Raw genomic sequence first — 20,321 nt, 5'->3', positions numbered from 1 at the left:
TATGTATATATATACATATATAACTATATACACATACAGTATACACACACACACATATATTTTGTACTGCATTCAACTCTGTATTCATTCTGGTGTAATGAGTTGGGGAGTTCGATGTGACACACGTGATCCCCTCATAAACGCGGGATGCTCCTGTTTAACATTAGCTTCTTCACTGCTGAGATTGTTGTCAGCGTGGCGCCTCCATTACGAGGCCAATATTGTTTCCCATCATGAACATCCAGAGTATTGATTTGGGCCTCCCACGCACCCAGCATCAAACGCAGGAGTGACACACGGCTAACATGCTCGCTTCCAGGTACATTGAGCACCTGGAGTTCATACAGGACCCGCTTTATTACCTCTGACTAAGGTGACCTGGAATAATGGACACATTCAATCTGTTACATTTACTCTTACTGTTACTCTCTCTCTGTGTACTTCTGTCCAGAAGGAGGTGAGTAATGTGGTGAACTTCCCTGAAAGCGCGAAGGAACCTGGGGAGGCTACAGGCAGAAAGTTTTTGTTTCTGTTACCTGTATCAGTCACTTCATCCGCATGGAATCCTTCAGAGACAGCTGCAGAAATAGCAATAGCATGTTAGCTCATGCGTAGCCTGTTAGCTAGTTTTTGCTGGCACACTGTTCACAGTCTATTTTGAAATCTGCATCAACATTTCAATCTTTTTTGAGGTTGGGTTTTACTGGACTGAAAATAAAAGGAGGAGTTTCGCGACACATCAGAGATGGGATTGGTTTCTGCGGTGTATGACGCTGAGTTACGCAACGCAATCATGCAAATGTGGGAATGATGTGTAGCTGAAGGAATTTCAAAGGCTGAAAGTCACCTTTAGCCAAAGCTAAAGTTTGCTTGTCTAACTTTGCATTTCAGTAGCAACGTTTTTAGTCACCTGGATCCTCCTACTCAACATTAGCTTCATTTAGAACATTGTTCTGCATCACCAGGACCAGCCAGGATGGTGATCCGGGCCAGAACTCACTCAAAGACTGGAACTCATTCTACCTGGAAGGACCACCTGTGTTTGACTGACAAGACCAGGTGTTTTATTTTCCTTTTATTTTCTTACACCGTGACATGTCAGATGTCTCCGTGGAAGTATTTATCCAAACACTGCAGAAAAATTACTCCTGAAAGAAATGAAAGGGAGAGCTTTTCAGACCCAGTGAAGAAATGAGCGAAGCGCCGGCGCGTGATTCTGACTCCAGGTGTATGCAGGAACCAGAACACCTGGTTCAGCTCTGGCTTGGTGGAGTCAGCAGGGGGAAGTTCATGGGCTGAAACCATCTTTCTGCACAACTGTCAGAGCTAAGATGAGGTTTGTACACTGAATTTGCATTTTAATATCAGACTTTTATGGTCACAAACACAGGAGCCTCTTTTTTGATGGTAGCCTCTCGTGCTTCTGCTGTACGGCTGAGATCATTGACGCCTCTTCCACAAGGCCAATATTGTTTCCCATCATGAACATCCAGAGTATTGATCCGGCCCACAGGGCTGCCAGAATCCAGTCCAAATTGATGTCATATTGAAACAAATTGTGCCTGGAAGGAGCCATCAGAGAGCTCAGTAACCTCCCCCCTCCCCCTCCAGCCTGTGCATCCCCAGCCGGGTATTTTACCATGTTTATCACACCGCCGTGCACTATTGTTCACACACAATGCTCCCATGCAGGGACTCTTACAGTCCAGCCTCTCAGAGTGACGTTTTAACAAGAAGTCATGAAACATGTCACATAGGGAAGAGAAGACAAATGCCAGAATCTCTGAATCTGCTCACAAAGAGAAGCAAGCAACCCTGCGGCTACCCTGATCACACACAATCATGTCACCGTGACTACACACACACACACACACACACACACACACACACACACGCATGCATGCGAGCGATCACATGTGCTTCCAAACCACGTATCTCTGCAAGCACCCAACAAACCAGCACCACACACTCCCATGCGCACCCCACAGGCTGCCAGGAAGGCCACCGGGGTCCCGCCGTGGCAGGAGCCAGCAGAAAGCTGATAAGGAGGCTGGATTTGTTTAATTCAGCCGACTCCCAGAGCTGCTGCCGCTGATGGGGGGATCAAATATAACTGCACTGTAGGAACAGGTGAAGGGCAGCAGGGGCTCCAAGTGAACCGCAGAGATAAACATAAGCACTGACAGGATTAAAGCCACACACACTTGAGCAGCACATGTATTCAACAGTCAGTCAGGAAGCTGATTTCTATCACTTCAGAAGTAAATCCAAAGTGACAAGGTGGCAGACAACAATCAGAACTAGAGTTTGTTGGTGCTCAGGCTGACGTGAGGCTCAGGGTGTCCTGCTGTAGCCTCCCCCCATTAGCCCTGCAGCTCTGGCGCTTCATCAAAGTGTCATGATGCACACTGATCAAACCCGGAGTGTGTGTGTGTGTGTGTGTGGGGGGGGGGGGTGACATAAGTGTGTGCCAACAGAAAGAGACACAAATACAAATAGAAAACACAGTGACCCGACTTAACATTTCATTGAGCTGAATGAGCGTGTTTCCATACAGGTGGAGCACTGAGCCGTAGTCAGGTGTTCAGTAGATGGACGAAGCTGTGGGAAGGACCAATCAATACCAGCGCTACGATGGGCAGAGGTGTGTGAGAGAGGAAGTGCGGCTGCAGACATCCACTCTTATCAAATATTAACACGCTGCTTCATACATGATGGAAAAGAGTATGATAGTATGATATAGCTGACAAAATGAGAGGAGCTCATCCCCACATGTATTATTCAGGACGAACACGTCTATTGTAAGATGAGGATTAGCAGCCGAGAGGTTACAACAGTGTTACATGACTGATTTACAAATACAGAGCTGCTGCTGCTGCGCTGCGCTGCTGCTGCTGCTCGCATCCCAACAAACTGACTACCTGTTTCACAGCACCTCCTGAAACCCAGCCAGGGACATCAAAGAGAACAAAGAGGAGAAAAAGACTCAAAGCATCAAATCTGAACAGCTGATTCGATCTGCTGTGGCAGCTCCGTACTCACCGGTGACAGCGCCGCTCACTTTCCCCTCTCTCTCACTTCTCCCTCCCTCTGCTTCTCTTTTTCCTCTCTGTTTCCTTCCCCTCCTCACTCTCCTCCGATGCTGTCCCTCGCTTGCTCCTGAGCAGACTGAGCCTCCGCTGCTCTCAGGAACCCTGTTTCTATGGCAGTGTGAGCAAGTCAGCAGGATACTGGAGAGCAAATGTCTAGGGGCAGATCCCTCACTCAGCCAGCCAGGAGTCAAACCAGCTCCACAGCCTCGTGCTTCAATCACGCCGTGTTACAACAACTGGCAGCAACTTCAACTTCTGTTGCCGGGGGGGGGGGGCAGGGAAAGAAATAAAGAAATATTTATTTGCTCCTTAAAAACACAGACAATGCAGCAAAAGAAAGGAAACATGCGTAAGTTTTAGGTGCATGAATATTAATGAGGGTATCCTCATGAATATCAAAGCTGTTCTTTGAATAGATTACACATTCAAAGAGTTGTTTTATTTCTAGATAGAATGAGATTAGGCAAATTTGTCATGAGGGATCAAAAGGGAGTCTTTTTGATGAGCAGCACATGCTCGCCGTTGCTTTTGTTCCGTGTCAAGAGAGCTGGCGGTAAACCGCTGTGATGAACACATGTACATGAGAGGCAGTGATTTAATAAGCCTGGGAGAAATTCAGTCTGCAGTACTGACCGTGGTCATGCGACATATTGCAGCACAATCAGTACGATCTTCAGAGAGAGAGAGAGAGAGAGAGAGAGAGAGAGAGTGGGAGGGGTGGGGAGGAAAGTACCACCCCCCAGTCTTCCCTTTATCTAGATTAGCATCAGTTCCATGTGGTCCAGCGAGGCTGCTGCTCTGACCAGAGGCTCCCACTGCACCAGCACCTTGAAATCAATTGGCTGTGCAACACTGACAAAACAGATAGAAATTCATCGCATCTGATGCTGCGCACGTGAGGAACGCTGCAGTGGGCAAGCGCTCAAAACCAGCATCCAGAGTTTGTGTTCTGGGTGTGAATGCCACCGATTTACCAGGGGACAGCGTTCCTCTGCGAGCTGTAGCCAATGCATTATGTATCACCATGAAATACTCCAGCAGAACGCCTGAAAACGCCGGCAGCACTGTGTTGGGTTGTCCTTGATAATCCGTAAGTCGTCTTCTCCGAGGTCTCGTGCATCCCTTCAGTTCACGTGGGATCAAGACAGGAAGAGATGACATGAAATAACTCTCTGGTGTCTGAGGTCACGTCTCCTGAGACTTGCGTCCGTGAGTCACTAAGATGGCATGACTGTAGGTGTCACGCTCTTGATGACTCAGGGAAAAACAGTGGGACCAGTAGGCTCATGTCCAGCTCCACTGGTTTATTCTAGGAATCCACCAAAGCGCCTTGCCTTGCCAGACCCTCATGGCGTGGCACTGCTGTCTGTGTGTCACAGGGGCCGCCCCCTGAGCACATCAACACGTCAGCTGAACACATCAGCCAGAGGTGGAACATCCTCTTGTGACATTAAAGAACATTTGAGCACATAAGCAGGACAGTAAGCCCCTGGCTTCATTTCACGTGAGTCTGCGTGGAGCACAAGTAAAGCTGCACATACGGCGCTAGCCTGTTAGCTCAGCCATAGCCTGTTAGCTTGTTTTGCCAATGCACAAAAGTTATGTATTGTTAATGTACTTGTTGAAAATACTGGACCCAAAACAAACAGAAGGAGGAGCTTCAAAACCAGTTGCCATGGTGACAGTGTGTGATGTGAATCCCAGACTCAAGATGGTGGACACAGGCGGGCCGGTCCAGCTCCTGCCTGTTAGTGTCCTCGGGCTGAAAATGAGAAATACGATCTTTCTACTTGAAACTCAGGTTTCCTGTGCTCACCAGCGTCACAGCAGTACTGTGTCGTATTGTACGGCAACACGTGTGCGTTGCCGCTGACACACACTGAACAAACTTGGCCCACCAACAACCTTTTAAATTACAATGTCAGTTAAATACAACAGCCAGCCCTACCAGCCACGGTCCTCACAACCTCGACTAACCTGTTTGTCTCAGGTCAGATTGGGTTAGAAACTAGAGAAAGTAGCACAACAGGTGAGGGGTTAGCACCGCTGGAGGGCCCTGCACCTTCACACACCTGATGACCTGTCATGGTGACGGAGCTCCAGGTGACGCTTGTCCCACGAGAAAAGGGCTTTATGCTGCGTCCCAATTGCCAAGTACCAACCTACGTCCTCCTGCTACGTCCTCCTGCTACGACCTAAACACGGCGGCACCATTCAGACACCCTAGAAGATTGGTGGTGAAGCACGACCTCTGCTGGCAGAGCACAGATACCACAATTAGGTAGACAGCTCCAACGAAAGCCCCACCTGCTGGCCTGACTGTGGTACTGCACTCCACTCTGAGCTCCTTTCCCTCATTCTCTATTATTAAGCACATTAACGCACCTTTAGTCATCAACAACTATAAATGTTGGTGTTCATCAGAATGGGAGACTGTTTGTGGCGCTAACTTGGCTTGAGGGTCCACAAGTTTTTAGGGGACAAAGAAGAAGTCCGCGGTGCATTGTGGGCCATAGGTTGCTCCGTAGGATGCACCTGAACCGACCTACAATGTGGGCGTGTTTAGGCTGGAATTTAGGTTGAAGTAGGTCGCTACTCACGCCAGTTGTGGTTTGGGACAGCCTCCGACCTGCTCTGAGACCTACCATCAGACCTACTTGGTAATTCGGACGCAGCCTCAGTCTTCAGGCCCCACCGGCAATGATTGCAGTGACATCAGTCAGTTTTTGAGGCTCCGTCTGAGGACACGCAGACGCGCCGCAACACCCTGGAAGCCTGACATCATTTCCATTTCAACGGCTTCAAGACGCCACCCATCCTGCCAAGAGGCTCAGTGGGATTTCTGATTTCACTCCACCTTCATTTATTTCTTCTTTATTTGTTCAAATCGAGGGGCGGCGTGGCTCTGAGGTAGAGTGGCTTTGTAGCAACCAAAGGGCTGCTGGTTCGATCCCCACTTCCCCTGGTGACCAAGTACCCTTGAGCACGATACTGGACCCTCAATTGCTCCTGATGGCCCTGCGACGGATTGGTGACTCGTCCGGGGTGAACCCCGCCTCTCACCCAATGTCTGCTGAGATATGGATGAATGGATGGATGATGGAGGGATGGATGGATCCATATCCCAACCCAGGAAGCCGGTGTGGTCCACCGAGCCTGTAATCCAGCAACGTGCAGTCTGTCTTGTTGATGCTGTCGGAGCAAACAGCGCACGACAATATCCTTAAACATTAACTATGCATGACAGAGCGGATTAGACGCCGCCAACAGCATGACAATGGGCTGACAGCAGCTGGATGGCCCTTGATGGGGCATCGATGGGTGTAGGCAGAGGGACTGTGATGCCTCAGCTAAAGGTGGACTGATGATGAGTCTTCGCCAAACAAATGCCACAATATGCATGAGCTCAGCCGTCAAGCAGAGAAAGGCTGTAATTAGTCCTCCATGGGGAGGTTAAGGTGCAGGTGGTGCCTCAAACTCAGACATCTCCATGGTGGCGCTCCAGCTTTGGCTATCCTTGGGATGGATGCTGGCGTCCTCTAGGTGTCACCAGAGAGTGCAGCCATGGTATAGAATGTTATTGTACATCAAGTGAAGGCAGCACCGTGTCATTCGGATGTACATTAAGTGGTTTTACATTAAACTTATATTCTGTAACCACCAGGTGGCGCTACGACTTACCTTCAGCTCACAGGTGTCTTAAGGATGACCACTGCGAACGTGGCGTGAACATGACTAGCTCGCAGCTTCAGCTGAATTCTGGATTCAGCAAGAAATCGTGCAGGAAAAACTTCTTCAAGAGTTCAAAACAGATAAAGAAGGGTCACAGAAAATCATCATCAGTTCCACTTTGAAGAGAACCATAGAGTTCCTCTGCAAACTTCTGTAAGGAGTGCAGAAGTACTCAGAATTATACTTGTAGTACACTGAGCTTGAGTGCTCCTTTGTTTTTGTGAAGACCCTCAGACGAGTCGCTGAGGACGTCCTTCACAGGACAACAAGGGTCGTGACACATCTGCAATGCCTGACCTGTAACACACACCTGTCGTGGTCGCTACTGCAGGTGACGCCACCATCGCAAGACCTGCTCACCTGCAACCTCCCTCCTACCACACACTGAGAGACCGAGGGTCTTCCAACTATGAGGGGAGGTTTTGTTCCGCCTCCTCACAGAAGTAAAGCCAGCCACAGGCCGCGACCTCTGCTCTTGACGACGACGACGACGATGATGAAGATGATGATGTTGAGGACGGCCCCCAGGGCTGTCTCTTGTGCCTCTACTAGTTTTGTGGAGCGTGAGGTCACTGCGGTGCCATTCTGAATGTCTTTGCGCCCAGCAAGAGAGAGAGAGGAAGCAAAGTCCCAGCAGGATGAAACGTCTGAGAAACAGCAGCACAAACATGAAGTCTGACGGTTTGTTTGCACCTCCCTGGGATGTGAGCGAGCGTAGACCAGGTAAGAGAGGAGGAGGAGGAGGAGAGCGAGCTTGACTTCAAAAACGCCAGAACCAGACCATAAATAACAGAAGCTTCTGGAGGACAAACCTGAGCATCTTCAGCTGGCGGACTTAAGTGGATTAACACTGATTAGGGGGTAAATCTCTCACCACGGGCCCGACAGAGGAGTGGTGATCTTGAGCAAAGCAAGTGGGGATACCAGGACGTTAGAGAGGAAGTGCGTGAAGCTCGCTGCCAGAGGATAGCCCATTAGACAATGGCGAGATTCCCTGACGGCCGCCCGGCGTGTGTGGAGGCGTTAAAGTGGGAAATCAGAGCCTTCGCTGCTCAAATTGCCTGACCTGTGCCTGTGGCCAACAGCGCCACCTCATCCATTATTAACCACCGCCTCTGGTCATCAGCAGGAAATACTGCGTTTCACCACCGATGACCCTACTTTCTGCCTTTTGATGATTTCAGTGGTGGAGATAGGAGGGGCTGCCTCAGGTGTCCCAGGATGAAGAGTCCTGCACAAACGCACCGCACGGGTCAGGTTCTGTGGTAAAAACATGAAATGGAGCTTCAGCCTGGTCAGTGCTTCAAAGCTGCATTCTCTCTCATGACCAGCAGTCAACGCAGACGATCTAATTACTTCAATAATCTTCTACTACTACTACTACCACTAATACTTCTACGACTACAACTACCACCACTGCTTCAAATACAAAAGCTTTTACTCATTTTATCAAGTCAGTTTAACTTTTTCTTTGTTCAATTTTTCATCCATCCATCCATCCATCATCCCTCCCTCCATCATCCCTCCCTCCATCATCCCTCCATGTTCCCCCTCTTCTCCTGTTCAGGGTGGTGGGGGTGGAGCCTATCCCAGCAGCCTTCCCCCTGGACAGGTCACCAGTCCATGGCAGGGCCAACACATAGAGACAGACAACCATTGGCTCTCCCAGCCACGCCTACGGTCAATTTAGAGTCTGGATTAACCTGGTCCCTCTTGATGTCTTTGGACTGTGGAGGAAGCTGGAGTACCAGAGAGAACCCAGCAGGAACAGGGAGAACATGGAGACTCACCCAGAAAGACCCCGTCTTCTCACAGAACCTTCTCACAGCAAGAAGGTTCCGGGTTCGAGCGCTGGCTGGAGCTCCTCTCTTGGAGAGGAGTGTTTTTTGGGGCATAAAGAGAGAAAACGACATATTTTAAGGCCACAAGATGTAACGTGTTCCTCCAGTTGGATGTTTTGTAAAAAAAATATTGTGGCGATGCAGTAAAAGAAACTGAGGGAAGATTTTCTGTTATTTTTTTCTCCAGTAATCCAGGCTTCATTATTATTGTTGCTATGATTTTGTGTCCGCCACCAACTTTTATTGTAGGTTTTTATGATAGTTTTCGGGTGGAATGGAAGAGGAACACAACAATTATCTGCCTCCACGATGGTTCCATTTCAGACTTTTATTCTTGGTATTATTACCTTTGGCACAAAGACGCGCGGCACCTTACATCTGCTTCTGTGGCTCGACGGCTTCTTATTGTTCTCTTCATCCTATAAACGTGCGAGTGCCATGACTCAGAGGTCTCTGCTTTTAAAGTGGGAGAACATCATAAATGGTTAAATTGGTCCCACCTAGAAAGTAGTCCTAATCTTACTTTGATGCAGTTTTTCACAGAATTCCCAAGATGCTTCAGCGTGTGGTGTGGAGCACCGGACCTCGGTGTCCCGCAGCATGCAGATCCCTGATGTAGGTATAACAACTGCGTCTGACACCGACGTGACGTCACAACGGCAGGATTTGTACAGAAGTGTTTGTGGGAGGCTGGCGAGTCTTCATGCTCCCAAACTGCTTTTACGTATTAAATGGTTCCGTACGGACATTTGTTTAACCCTCCTGAAGAAGGGGGAACGCTTGCTCGTGTTAAAATGGCTCTTGCGCATCCAGAAGGGTTCCTCCTGGCTGGTGATGCTCACAGCACCATTCATCTTCCTAATGAACCATACATCAAGAGCCTCCTGCACTCCAGGGCCCAAAGGACCCATCGGATCTGCTCACGGCCAGAGAATCTAAGTCGGGTTCAAAGCGAACTGAGCTGAGTCTGGAGGACAGCGCTCTCCGGGGACGTGGAGAATAAAATCAAAATCCACTCAGGTATTCACCAGAGGAGATTTAATGCACTTCCCTGAATCCTGCGGCTCATCAGCATGGCGGACCTGGAACGAAGCCTTAACTCAGAAAACAGATGAGCAAGGTTAAAGACTGGGAGTGAGGCTTGAAGCCGGCGCAGAGACGAGATCATGTGGAAAAGACATGAGCGCGATGTGAGGGGATGGAGGACGTCTACCGTGGCTACGCTGGGGGAATATCAATGGCTGCTGCTGATTTATTCGTCTCACATGAAGAACTGTGGAGTTTCCCAGAACCGCTGCGCCTTCTCCTGGTGGCTTCCACTGACGGTCGGACAGTAACAGAAAGGAGCAGCGGCGAAAAGAAAATGAAGGACAGAACGCTGATATTAACGCTTTCAAGCTCTCAAGTCCTCACAGTTGTGTGTCTTGAACTCAAACTGACTTCCTGGCGACGTCACAGAACTGCGGTTCTCGCTTTATAAACAAACGTCAAACTCAACAGCATCATCCGGGATAATCCAAGTCTCAATCTGGTCATGAGCTCAATAATCCACAAAGGCTTTTAGACAGTTTTTTGATGGTTATTGTCCCCATTAGCTTCAAGCTAATGATATAAGAAGGTGGAGAGACGGTTTGACAAATATACAAATTTAACGTCTTTAAACAACGAACCAGTAAAGCAGACGCACAAAGACGAGCGACAGTGAAATGAAGTTCAAACGAACCCTGGAGGCGGGGATGAACCCACTGAGATGAGCGCTGCAGACCTGTGTTTGATTCCACTGTAGTGCTGCTGTACTGCTCTCTGACCTGGCAGGCATTCCTCTACGACTGCAGGATCTGATGGAAGACACCCGCTGCAGTGACCTTTCACCACCGTTTCCTCCGCCGCTCCCTGCACCTGAAGCCCTGATGGCTGCCCTGTTGCTGCCCCCTGAATATTTGACAGCAAACCGAAACTTCACACCCGCGCATATTCGCCTATTTTGCTGCATTATTTTAAACTAGTACTTTTAAAGGCAAAAGTACTTGTGGTTGTAAACTATCCTGGTACTATTTCAGGGCCACATCACCCACCTGGAGATGGTTTTCAGTCCCAGTCCTCGCACAGGTGCAGCTGAGAGGCTTTGGTGGTGGATGTGGTCGGAGGAGGAAGGATTACCGCACGCCCCCGCCTCCTGGTTTGAGTTTCCACCCTGAGCTTCTGCTTCCTCTCTGGGTCTGTCCTGAAGGCAGGGCAGCGCCCCAACACTGACACATTCCTTCATGGCAAAGTGCCAGAGCAGCAGCTGTGCAGTACTACAGGAAGTACTCCCTACTGCAGGTATTATACTGTGTAGGACTGGGGACAGAATCATTAGCATGTAGAAACAGTTGGTATGCAGAGTCTAGTCTGGAGACGCGTGTGCAGAGCCTGCAGGGACTTCACACGGAGAGCATCCTTGGAAGGGGGCTTCATCATTGTTAACTGGATCGTGATATTAAAAACGCAGCTTTGGTATTTTAAGAACTTGCTACAAATACTCCAGGGACGGAACCTGCAGGTGCCCACGGCGCTGAGAGGGAGATATTTACTAGGAACACGATTTACCGAGGCTCATTCAAGTGGGAGAAAATCAGCTCTGATGAAAGAAAGGAGAACCACAGCCTCCAGCGGTGGGTCAGTATTTGGGTGGGTTTCTTGTAGGCCAACAGGAAGTTTGCATGTCAGGGATGAGGTACGTATGTTTGTAGCAGAAGCGATGCTAAAAGAAGTCAAATTACACTCCACATACGCCTGAACGTTGGCTATTTACATGTCACGTGATATTACTGAATGTTTACTGTACTTTTGCAAGAATGGTTCTCATCTGTTCCAGTAAAGGAACTCCTCATTAAGGGTCATTTTTTTCATGCTATCTGCTCGTTCACTGTGAGCTGTCACGTCTGTCACCGACCAGCTCCCAGTGGGCGACGGTAAATCCTTCGCTGGACAATTCTGTTTGGAGAACTTTGCGATTTACCAACTGGCCGCTTGCACAAAAGTGATCTGATAAATTACGTTGCTTGTTGAACCGGTCTTTACTGACCCTTTTGGCTTTGCATAATCAATAAGACGAACCCACGGACACGTCACAAGTCGGAAAAGTTACACTTCACTCGACGGCCCTCACCACCATGTCATCGATTAGCTGCGGGTACCCGGATGGCGAGCGGGTCATTAACGCAGCGCATCAGGGAGTGCAGACTAGCATCTCACCATCAGACCCAGGTGTGACTCTGCTGCAGGTCCAGTGGCGCCTGAGGCTCCAGACCTCAACGGTTCCCTCCTGCCTCGCCGCTCCTTTTAGAAACACATGACTCTGGCTTGTGGCGTGAAGAAGAAACAAGTCTGAGTCTTTCCATCAGAATTCAGTGATGACGCCATCGACTCCTCCGCTGGTCACTTGGCTCCGCGCCTCTTCTCTGTCTTCATTAGCAGCTGGCGGATCGAACGCATTACTGAGTGTGTTTGATGGGTGACGGGCAATTCGTGGCCACACCGGTGCCACCGACCGACGCTGCGCCGGATTAGCTTGTCAGAGACGGGGGGCTACGATCTACCAGGGACGAATCACATCTGAGGACCCCGGGTCATCTCTGATGACACGTCAGTCAGGGTGGATCATTCCTCCACCCACACATTTCGCCTGTTCTTATGGTCAATGACAACTTGAGTGCTTTTTTTTTTACCCTCATTTATTTCAACTATTAGATGAACTTGTAGTAGTAGTAGTCGTAGTAGTTATTGTAGTTTTGGCTGGGTGTCACTCATTATAAACACCGTAAAGCTGGATTTGTGACTCTGTCTGACGGGACACGACGTCACAGACCAAAGAAGCTTTGAACTCTTGAATTCTTGAGAATTCCTCGGCTGTATATGAAGTACGCTGAAACAAAGAAATCTGCTGTTCTACGTCGAGTCTTATTAACGCTGGTAAGTTTAGAGGGTATTCTCCAAAGACAGAAACTGCTGAACTGTTGTTCATACGTTTGAGAAAACTTCCACTGTTTCATTTGCGCGCGTCTGACCTGATCCTCTCCTCTGATGCAGAGCAGCGAGTCTCCTCCGTGTAGAACTCAATCTTTATCTGGATATTTATTACAGGAGCCGAGCAGAAGGACAGGAAGCGTCCGTGATGAATAATGCAACAGTGCGTCTGCAAACAGTGATTAATCCGACTCGTCGTCTGGCTCTGTGTCAGCGACCGACGGCCGTTCTACTGTACACTGTCAGATGTTTTCTCCAGGAACTCCTCCACGGCTCCTGTCTCTTGTCTAGTTCACTTCCAGCGCCGTAACACGAGTGACAAAGATGCAGCGAGGACTCACGTCTGTTTTCATATCCGTAGACTTTCACAGAGAAACTGTGCGGCAATTTTCCAGCGGTGGAGAAGCTGTAAGGTCATTCCATCAATTGCTGTCAGCTCAGCTAACATCATTCCATCTGGACGGCGGCTGCTTTGCAGAGGGCGCTAATACAATCAGGGTGAAATGTCACAACAAACCTCCAGTCGCACCTCCATTTTCTCTTCCTCTGCACAGACGGAGAGAGGAAAATCTCATGTGTTTAGATTTAATGAAACATGATCATTCCGTGTGTGACCCTAGCAACACACACACACACACACACACACACACCTCGAGATACCCCCCAGTCTTTTGTCATGAGGTTGTTATTCAATTTGTCCTCCCGCAGCTCCCTGATTGTGCTTCTGGAGGGTCCTGTTCCCTTGGGGGACTGTTAATGGAGGCGCAAGTGAAAACACAAAATACAGCAAGCAGCTGAGATTCCAGGAAATAGGAGTGATACTGTCCGAACGGATGGCGAGCCTCCGGCACCGCGTGCACCCTGAGCAGCACGCGTGCTCAGCAGCTCAAGTCCACACACTGTCTGAAAGATATGAAGGAGTAATACACAAAATATAACAGACAGTAAACTGCACTGTGAATCAGAACTGAAGCTGTAGACGAGGAGTCAAACTCAAGCGTCTGTGGGACGGTCCGTCCTGCATGCACTGATATTTCTAGTAAATGTAGTCTTTCACGCCTCACCGCCTCCATCTAATTAGTCACTAAGTTCTAATCCACAGTGGTAGCCCCCTCCTCATCATGTTGCCGTCGCTGGCGTGAGGTCTCGCTCCGGTCCCGGCTCACACACCTGGAACTGTTGGAGCACCGACGCACCATCACATTAACCTGTGCTAAAGACACCGGGAGCGTCAGTCGGCGTGCAGCTCCGCAACACCTCAAGTTACAGCTTCCATGAATTCAACAAGAAGTGAAGAACGTTATAATGTGAATGATACTGCAGAGGTGCAGTAGTAATACTGCATCTGGCTGTAATTGCAGGTACTGAGTAATAACTGGGCGGCCCGGTGGAGCAGTGGTCCTCCCTGTGGCCCCCCATCAAGAAGGTTGTGGGTGGAGCCCCGGCTGCAGCACGGGGTCTTTCTGGGTGAGTCTCCATGTTCTCCCTGTTCCTGCTGGGTTCTCTCTGGTACTCCAGCTTCCTCCACAGTCCAAAGACATCAAGAGGGACCAGGTTAATCCAGACTCTAAATTGACCGTAGGCGTGGCTGGGAGAGCCAATGGTTGTCTGTCTCTATGTGTTGGCCCTGCCATGGACTGGTGACCTGTCCAGGGGGGAGGCTGCTGGGATAGGCTCCACCCCCACCACCCTGAACAGGAGGAGAGGGAGAAGATGGATGGATGATGGAGGGAGGGATGATGGATGGATGGAGGGAGGGAGGGAGGGAGGGAGGGAGGGATGGATGATGGTGGGAGGGAGGGATGGAGGGAGGGATGAATGGATGAGGGAGGGAGGGAGGGAGGGATGGATGGATGATGGAGGGAGGGATGGATGGATGGATGGATGATGGAGGGAGGGATGGATGGAGGGAGGGATGAATGGATGGATGGATGATGGAGGGAGGGATGGATGGATGATGGATGGATGGAAGATGGATGGATGGAGGGAGGGATGGATGGATGATGGAGGAAGGGAGGGAGGGATGGATGGATGATGGAGGGAGGGATGGATGGAGGGAGGGATGGATGGATGATGGAGGGAGGGATGGATGGAGGGAGGGATGGATGGATGATGGAGGGAGGGATGATGGAGGGAGGGATGACTGAGGCTACTGCTGATTTTAGGACGTCAGGGTTGCAGGAGAGGAAGAGGAGTGAACCTGCAGCAGCAAAAACGCTGCCACACCTGAAAATTTTGGCACATTTTTGTGAATCTAGAAAACCCAGAACAGCGTCTGTAGTTTGTAACTACAGCAGTGTGTATAAATACACCATGGTCTCTTGGAATCACAGTAATTAAAGGCTAAATATACCTTTCATGAATATTTGTGAAATCACATAAATTTGGCAAATTATTGCAACACAATTCATTTAAAAATACACAATTGCCATATAAATAATTAGTAGTGGTGGTGAGAAGGACCGCTACCATCCCACACCAGCTGGTACTGAGGCAGCAGGTTCTGGTCCCACAGACAGGAAGCACACAGGTCAGCCAGCGATGAGACACTGGTGGAGTGTGAAGTGATGGACGTCTTCATCAAGACAAATGACAACCAGGCTCCTGGTGCTGGCGCTGGTTCTGGTGCAGGACATGACCAGAACAGTCAGCCAAGACGGATCAGCTCAAGTTAGAGCAAAAGTCCAGATCTGAGCTCAGAACTGTTTGCTGGACCATGTCGTGTACTGGGTTCTTATTCAGGTCAGTTCTGGCATCTATGCTGTCAGAGGCTCTGGTGATCCAGCTGAAGCAGCCCAGACCATTAGAGGGGACCGGTTCTCCTCGGCCCCTTGTTTATTACACACATTCCCATTCCCAGAATGAGTCAGAACACCAGAAGAACCCTTTGGCCCGGAAATCTCACATCAACCAGGTTATGTGCTTTAGTGGATCCTGAGGATCCCAGATCCACGACCCAGTTCTCCTGGATCTAGTGTGTTGTGTTTGTTTACTTCGACGTTTCCAGGGATGAGTATGACATCATCACTCAAGTCTGACTGGTTCCAGTTCTAATATAGAAAATGATGTCACACAAGTTAGAGTGGACCGGCTCCATATCTGATTCTGCATCATCAGTCCTGCGAGTGCTGGACCTTGAGGGGCTCTAACCAGAACCAGGCAGACCAACTCGAGCTAGACCAGAACTAGAACGAGGCAGAGGAACTCTAAACAGAACCAGAACCAGGCAAAGGTACACATATATGTGTCACGTATGTATCATATATGTACACTTATACAGATACATATGTATGTACTGTATATTAATTCATATACATATATTCATATACGTGTATACTTATACATATGTACATGTACATGTACACACCAGGGCTGCGCGATATATGCGCCATTTGCAGCCTAACCCCTGAGTTATCTACCCATCGCGCTGTCAACCAAACCCTCGCTGTGTGGCGCTCCCTCCAGGAGAACCGGGACCTTTCTTCCTCTGTTCACGGAGGAAGTGCAGCTGCTCTCCTGGGAACCCGTCGCCACGGGAGAACATCACCACGGGAGAACATCGCCACAGGAGAACGTCACCACGGGAGAACATCACCACGGGAGAACATCGCCACAGGAGAACGTCACCACGGGAGAACGTCACCACGCTGCTCAGCTCAGGATCCGTCTCCAACGCTCTCTTGGACTTGGTTTTCAGCACATTCACTTCAGTGACACGTAAACAGCCGGCCGGTGGTCGCCCCCCCACTCCTTCGTGTCCCGGTGACTCCAGATGCTCAGGAGTAGCTCACATGCCGGTGACCTAGCTAATGCAGTACCACGTGTACATGTACATCAATACTTTACTGGCTATAAAAAAGCAACACCGTAGTATGGGACTGAGCAGTAATGGCCGCCGGCCTTTGACTGACAGCTGAGACAGACACTTTCCAGCGCGTCCTCTCCCCCTACAAGAGCAGCCGGCGTCTCCTGGGTTCTTTAGTGGCCTACAGTGGAATGTTGTATCAATAAAATGCAGACAGTCGACGGCGGTTATGAATTATTGAAGGCTCGCTGGTTCAGCTGGGGTTCTCATCTCCACAGTGCAGTTAATTTGATGTTCTTGTTTTTGTGTTTTGGATTCCGCCCGCAATGCACCATCCGTGCCTGCAAATGCCACGGACGGGGCAGCAGACCAGTGGCGGCTAACCGGATGATGAGCTGATGCTCTCGTCCTCCGCCAAGGTCTTCCTTAATAAAGCTCCAGATGAGACGGGCGTGCGAGAAATAATGTGATCAACATAAGCCTGGCTGGACGGAGCCCACACACCTGACGCTGCTGCTGATAATGAGAGCAGAGGCAGTAATGAGGGTGGAGCAGGAGCGCGGCGGGTTATTACACGTCCTGAGGCTCAACCTGCACCTCAGGTTAGCAGCTGATCAGGAGGAAGTGTCGCTCAGCAGAGGCCCACTGATCTCACAAGGAGGCCCTGAGTTGCTCCGCTGGTGGTCCGGCGCCGTGACATTCAGCCTTGATTGCAACACAATCAGCTGACTGCAGGAGCACAGACACAAAACAAATTGGTTCGATAAACACAACGGGTTATTATCGCTCGGCCGCATCAGGACGGGAATAGAAGTCCCAGGCTCTCTAATTAGTCCTTCTTATTTTATCATAATCGATTTGGAGCTGGCGAGGGGATGGCGGGCCAGCGGGGGGGGGCTGCTGAGAGGCTGATGGCTGCAGACACGCCAAACAGCTGCGTGTACACAAACCAGATGTGGAAATGAAGGAGAAGCTGCTCAAGAACCTGCGGAGGGTTGAGAACGATAGGGCCTGGTGGCGCTGCACCGAGGAGGCCCCGGCCTCAGGTGAGAGCACTTTGGCTCCAGATGTGGCTCATTAACGCACGGCTTAACCAGACAGAGATGATGTCATAAGAGTTTAGATGTTGCCGCCGGTCAGCGTCCACCTGACATCACTCAATAACCTCAACAACACGTCACACCTGCAGGATCCCATGACGTCCCGACACCCGACGCATCTCAGTAGCAGTTCAAAGAAGCATCGGGGCGGCGAGGAGGCGCACAGACCCACCTGGAGGGAGCCCAGACCAGCATGGAGGGGAGACAGGCGGCTGTCAGTAGCCAATCAGGAACCAGCTGCCTCAGTGACCAACAGCAACAGTCGTACCTGTGATTCAGATCAATTTTCACGAGGTGTGGGTGTGACTTACCACCATAAGTTACTACTGAAGTAACTGAAACAACCTGGTGGGCAAACCTGATCCGGCCCACGAGAGGCTGAACGCGTAGTAAACAAACATGTGCGTCACACAGAGACGCCTCATCCGTCCAGAGCCAAAGACAAAGAGGAACGTGGACGCCAGATGAGTGACGGCCAGCGCGTCGGTCTGGGTCTCATTCGCCAGCCTGCACCGTCTCAGTGCGTCAAACCATCTTTGTTTGATTCTGATTCCGCCGCCACGCTGCATCAGTCGATCTTTGCACGCTCGCACAGAAAATACATACAAGGAGCCATTTCATCCGCCACCCGAGCCATCTTGTCTTTAGACTCCGTGTGGCAGAAATAATTCACATCAATGGCTACATAACGTGCGATGGCATTTAATGTCCCCACAGCTCAGTGGAGGACGCCAGCGGCACTGTGATGTACGTTCAATCCCTCCGCTGAGGATGATTCGAGGTGACAGCGGATTTAGTCGGGTTGCTGCGAGTCCGTGAACAACAGGAAGCCAACCTTGACAAAAGCAGCCAAGAAATGTATTTTCTCCTTCCTGCTCACCTGCTGACGGAGCCAGAGAGCCGCTGATCCGTCTGATTGGATCCGGAACCACGTGGATTTACAGGACTGGTTGGAGGGGAATGACAGATTAGATGGAAACGCTAGATTTACTGTCATCACCCTGATTTTTGTTCATCCCACCTGTGCTTCTCATAAATTGCTGCTGTTGTGCTCGGTGCCTCCAGACATTTAACGCTACGGCGCCTCAGCTTCTGCACTCACATCTTGTTTAGCTTCATCTGCATTTTGTTTCTTCATTTAATCAGTTTGTTTTTTGGACCATCCAATCGATATTCAGCACATTCTGAGAACAAAAGCACGCCGCCAGAGCCGACAGTTCAGGCGCCACGTTAACAGAGCTGTCGGGAGCCGAGGGATTATTCCTTTAAAAGGGGGAAGCCGGCTGCAAGTGGCAAAGCAACAGATGCACGAGGCTGCAACAGATGTGTCATCAGCCCTCATGAATAAGTCAAACGTACAATTCAGGGTGTTGAAACTAGCCGGAGCAGATTAAACACATAAAAAACTGCTGCTGCTGTTTCCACAAACTCATATTTCAGAAGGCGTTAGTCTCCTCTGTGTTTCCGTGGCGATCTCGGCGGCCAGGACAGCACCAGCAGCCTGATCTATCAGCGCTGTGGATGCTCTTTTCTCCGGAGCGAACTGGAAAGTTAGTGTGAGTTTGCTTTATACACCTTTTCCTCCCCGATGGCCTGAGGTCACAAAAACTCATTAAGAGTGTATTAATGGCTTCAGTCGAAGTGCTGTCTGAGCAATGCTTTAGTCAACAAAAGGAGAGTAGACTTGTTAAATTGTAGCTGACACACACACACACACACAGAAGCAGGAATGCTCAAAAGTCGTTAGACACACTGAACAAAAGACGAACGGCAATGATCAGGGGGAGTTCAGGTTCCTACCGGGGTCGCGGCGGTCCGAGCTGTGGCCCGACAGCAGCAGCAGGAAGTCCTGGCAGGTGTCCTGGTCCAGCAGAGTGCTGTTGTGCAGGCAAAGGTCAACAATTAGGGTCACAGCTCTCTGACAAAGCATGTCATACTCCTCTCGGTCAGAACTCATGCTCCTAACTGCATCCTCAGCCGTGTGCGCTCAACCAAGGGGACCAACACACCCACACACAGACACACACAGGCGGCGGCAGCCTACCATGCAGAAGATAAATGCAACTTGTCTCTGTCCTCCACTGATTCTTCTCCCACAGCCGCTCAAGTACACAACACGTGTGTGTGAGTGTGTGTTTATACAGGCTTGTTCAACATGCATGTTCCACTTGACATACATGTTTCTGTGTGGATTTATATTTGTCGCCTTAATGAGCCCAACTGTCCTCAGGTGCCAGTACAACCAGAGTAAGTCCATGAAGACACAAATACACAAGATGACATCGTCATCGTCATCATCATCACACCCAATGCAACAACAAGCCCCCCCCCCCCCCCCCCGAGTGAACACGAACTAAAATACCCTCATAACGACCACTGGGCTTGTTTTTCACAGGGCGGCTGTCATGGCGGCTCCCTCAGGTCAGCGTGTCCCCCGAGCTGAACAACCTGTGACTGCAAGGTCTCGCCGCTCCCACTGACAACCCACGACAGCTCCGACCACGATTCCCCCGCGTTTACAGCCTGTTACAGCGAGGCTTCAACTGTGTGTGTGTGTGTGTGTGTGTGTGTGAGTGAGGGAGAGAGAACACACTCAGAGTTTATTATAGATGCTTATGTATGTTAATTATCTCTGCCAAGGAGGTTGTTTTGTGTTCTGTCTCTGTGTTAGCGCAATGACACATAAAACAGCACGCCGCTCCTCATTAGACGTGGCAATGCAGGCGTGTGGCCAGAGATGTTT

General features: G+C 50.0%; 1 protein-coding gene and 1 long non-coding RNA gene across 3 annotated transcripts in view; both read right to left on the bottom strand.

Annotated features, from left to right (window-relative positions):
- Positions 1-19,591, bottom strand: part of syt6a (synaptotagmin VIa) — a 45,313-nt gene extending 25,722 nt beyond the window's left edge. The window contains exon 1 of one of the 2 annotated variants that reach the window (XM_086212995.1): positions 19,379-19,591. In XM_086212995.1, the coding sequence (XP_086069121.1) occupies positions 19,379-19,535 (157 nt within the window). In that variant the 5' untranslated portion in view covers positions 19,536-19,591. Of the gene's footprint in view, positions 1-4,066; positions 4,377-19,378 lie in introns of those variants that run through there. The other variant, XM_086212994.1, reaches the window with a different exon arrangement.
- LOC147255333 (uncharacterized) lies at positions 8,667-10,757 on the bottom strand. Its single transcript, XR_015117956.1, has 3 exons — positions 10,741-10,757; positions 9,013-9,118; positions 8,667-8,692 (listed from the first exon to the last, which is right to left on the bottom strand). It is a non-coding gene; the product is annotated as an uncharacterized LOC147255333 (long non-coding RNA).
- Positions 19,592-20,321: the final 730 nt, after the last annotated feature.

This window comes from Aulostomus chinensis, chromosome 9 (assembly GCF_037954235.1).
Source record: "Aulostomus chinensis isolate RoL2024-O1b breed Wild chromosome 9, RoL_Achi_v1.0, whole genome shotgun sequence".
NCBI classification, from domain to species: Eukaryota; Metazoa; Chordata; class Actinopteri; order Syngnathiformes; family Aulostomidae; genus Aulostomus; species Aulostomus chinensis.
Note: the sequence above shows the minus strand (reverse complement) of the source record. Positions and strands in the feature narration are given on the sequence as shown.